The sequence below is a fragment of the Vombatus ursinus genome, unplaced genomic scaffold, assembly GCF_900497805.2.
Source record: "Vombatus ursinus unplaced genomic scaffold, bare-nosed wombat genome assembly UNPS02015098.1, whole genome shotgun sequence".
Taxonomy (NCBI): Eukaryota; Metazoa; Chordata; class Mammalia; order Diprotodontia; family Vombatidae; genus Vombatus; species Vombatus ursinus.
Window position 1 is genome coordinate 50311 of NW_020954876.1, and position 3273 is coordinate 53583.

Here is a 3273-nt window from a genome sequence, read left to right on the forward strand (position 1 = left end):
CCATCATCACCATCACCACCATCACCATCACCATCATCACCATCACCATTATCATCATCACCACCATCACTATCACCACCATCATCACCATCACCACCATCACCATCATCATCATCACCACCATCACTATCACCACCATCACCATCATCATCATCACCATCATCATTATCACCATCATCACCATCATCATCATCACCCTCGGGCTGTGCCCTCAGGGTGTGACTGAAAGGAAATAAAGACTTTCTTTGACTGAGCTTCATCTAAGATACCTGAAGACCATGGAATCAAACAGGGCAGAGGCTAAGTCTTTATAAAGATTATATTGCCCTTATCATTTAAAAAAACAAAAACTTTGCCTCCCAGCCATGCATATGAAGGTATTTCCTCCTACATTGTTTAAATAAGACTCCCCAATGTTATTTTGTTCACATTACTACATACGTTTTGAAAAGGAAGAATAAATTATCCTCAGGGAGATAAGTAGGTCCTGTGTTCTGGCCCAAGCGCATTCCCCAATCCTTGGGCCCCTATAAGGCTCCTTTGTCCAATGGGAAAGGCTTGGGAGCTGGTCTCGCCCCCAGTCATGGCACGCCTACCCTTTCTCTCTGGCAGCTTAAGGTCCCCAATGTCAGTAAAGGGGAGCTCTCCAGATTCATGACATTCACAAGAGTGTCTTGGAGACACCTCCCAGGTGAAACTTCTCAAGTGCTAAACTGCCTGAAAGACCCGTCATTCCCAATGAAGGGTCCCCCAAACTCACCCGCACAGCTGCTTCCCGGGACTCCACCCTCTGGCCACCATGGTGCTCCACCTTGCTCCAGCTGACAGATCACGTCCGGTTTGGAAACGGCAAGGCCTGCTTGTAGGAAATAGCAAAGTGGTGGGCACCGAGGGTTACTTCTAGATCCCATCCTTCCCTCACCCCCCAGAAGCCACAGGCGGGAGAGGAAGACCAGAAGGCAGGAGAAAAGACTACTTAAGATTGTTCTGGGGGCAGCTAGGGGACGCAGTGGATAGAGCACTGGCCCTGAAGTCAGGAGCACCTGAGTTCAAATCTGGCCTCCGACCAAACACTTAACACTTACTAGCTGTGTGACCCTGGGCAAGTCACTTAACTCCAATTGCCTAAAAATTTAAAAATTTAAAAAAATCAAAAAAGAATGTTCTGGTTTGTGTTTTCTTAGAAAATAGTGGGGAATGCATCACAGAGTAGCATGGGGCTGAGTTGTTCACATTCCCCACTCCCCATACTCCCCACTGACCTGAAAAGTCCCCAAGTCTCTGTACTGGAAATTGGGGGAGACTCTTCCCTGAGCAAACAGCGAGTGGGGGAAGCCCACATTCAGGAACAAAGCAGTAAGCTCATGGTTTTCAGATCTAAAAATCAAATACCCTTCATTTGGAACCATGCAGATGAAGGCCCGGGCTCCTAGCCACGAAAGGATTAGCCCCTTCTGGTCTCTGCAGGCCCAACTAAAAGTGCTAAACACCAACACCCCTCCACGGCATTCACCAAGGGAGAGAGCAAAGACCTTTCCCGGGCAGAGCCTGGGTCCCAGGGGAGCCTCCTCACCCAGGCACACCAGGTTCCTGTAGTTCTCTAGCATCACCTCCCGGTACAGCTCCTTCTGGGCAGGGCCCAGGTGCCCCCACTCCTCCCACGTGAAGTCCACGGCCACATCCTGGAAGGTCACTGACTCCCAAAACACCAAAGATGCTCGTGCTCGCCCAGCGGTCATCCTTCACGTGGATCTGAGAGGGAGAAGCGAAGGGGGCAGGACCGTTAGGGGGGGCTGCTCACAGCACCTGAGCTTCAGGGTTCAGAGTCACACTTCTACTAAGCACCCACCAAGGGCCTCAGTTGGCGTGAGATTCTGAATCACATCAAAGAGTAAAAATGGGTCACAGCTACACAGGACTTTTTAATTTACAAAGTACTTTGGCAACAACCACCTTGTGAGGCTGGGACTGCAAGGACTCGCTCTCCCCATTGCACAGATGAGAAAACTGGGTTTAAGAAAAGCTAACGGGAACATTCATCACCAAGCTAGTCAGTCTCCCAAATGTGAGTCTGATTCTTCACCACACTCCGGGGCTCAGTCACCCTGGCTAGTTATCTCCCCAAAGCAGCCCTTGGCAGTCCTACAGATCATCCATGTGAAATGCTGAACCAGAACATCGTATTTAGAAGGACAACGTTGACATCCGAGGGAACGGCACTCTCTCTCCATTAAGAATCAGGAATCATTTTTATGGGAAAGTAAACACGGCACAATTTCAGATTCACTGGAATTAGCATGACCCATCCAAGTGCCTTTGACTGAAAAAATTAAATCTAACAAACAGACTCTAGTCAAACACCAGGAATTAATAAACCACAGAATCACGGAATTTCTTCTCTTCTCTTTTCTTCTTTTTTTTTTAGGCAATTGGGGTTAAATGACTTGCCCAGGGTCACACAGCTAGTAAGTGTCAAGCGTCTGGTCTGAGGTCGAATTTGAACTCAGGTCCTCCTCCTGATTTCAGGACTGGTGCTCTACCCACCGCGCCACCTAGCTGCCCCTGACAATCATGGAATTTCAGAGGTGAAAGTGACCTCTCCAAGAACAAGAATTCACACCAGCACCCCGCTGGGCCTGAAGGTGTCTGGTGAAGGGAGCTCAGGCCTGCCCGAGGGCTCCATTAACCTTGGAGAGTTCCAAGTTCCAAATGAGCCTCATTCCCAATCACTCTGAACCAATCGACAAGCATTCAGTAATGACTCCTCTGTGCCAGGCCCTGTACTGGGCACCAGGGATACAAAGAAAGGGAAAACTAGGTGACATTAGGGGTAGCGGAGACAACGAGGATGTCCACGACTAGGTGCATCAGCAGCAGATGAAAGGAAATCTTGGAGGGGAAGGCTCCCGCATCTGGGAGAACCAGTTACTGGCTGCATCTAGAGAATAATTAAACCCATGGGGGTCAATGAGATCACTGAGTGAGAGCAGAGAGAAAAGAGAAGAGGCCCAGGCCAGACCCCGGCCAGCACCGGGCAGGACATGGAAGAAGGCCAGAGAAGGAGAACAGGAGGCAGGAGGCTGTCCCCAAGCCCCCCAGGGGAGGCAGCATCAGGGGAGGAGGCTGACAGCAGTGTCCAGGGATGCAGGGAGGGCAAGACAGAGGAGCCCCGAGAAAAGGCCCTTTGATGGGTCAGTTGGGAGGCCAGTGGTGACTCTGGAGAGGGCAGATTCAGCTGAATGGGGTGAAGCCGGACTGCAGAAGGGGGGGGGG

The 3273-nt window shown here is 50.5% G+C and overlaps 1 protein-coding gene across 5 annotated transcripts in view; it reads right to left on the bottom strand.

Moving 5' to 3' along the window:
• Positions 1-3273, bottom strand: part of LOC114031184 (zinc finger protein 879-like) — a 15764-nt gene that overhangs the window by 11093 nt on the left and 1398 nt on the right. For 3 of the 5 annotated variants that reach the window (XM_027846194.1, XM_027846195.1, XM_027846198.1), the window contains exons 2-3: positions 1574-1752; positions 761-859 (exon numbers count right to left, since the gene is read on the bottom strand). In XM_027846194.1, the coding sequence (XP_027701995.1) occupies positions 761-859; positions 1574-1739 (265 nt within the window). In that variant the 5' untranslated portion in view covers positions 1740-1752. Of the gene's footprint in view, positions 1-760; positions 860-1573; positions 1753-1953; positions 2325-3273 lie in introns of those variants that run through there. The other 2 variants (XM_027846196.1, XM_027846199.1) reach the window with 2 other exon arrangements.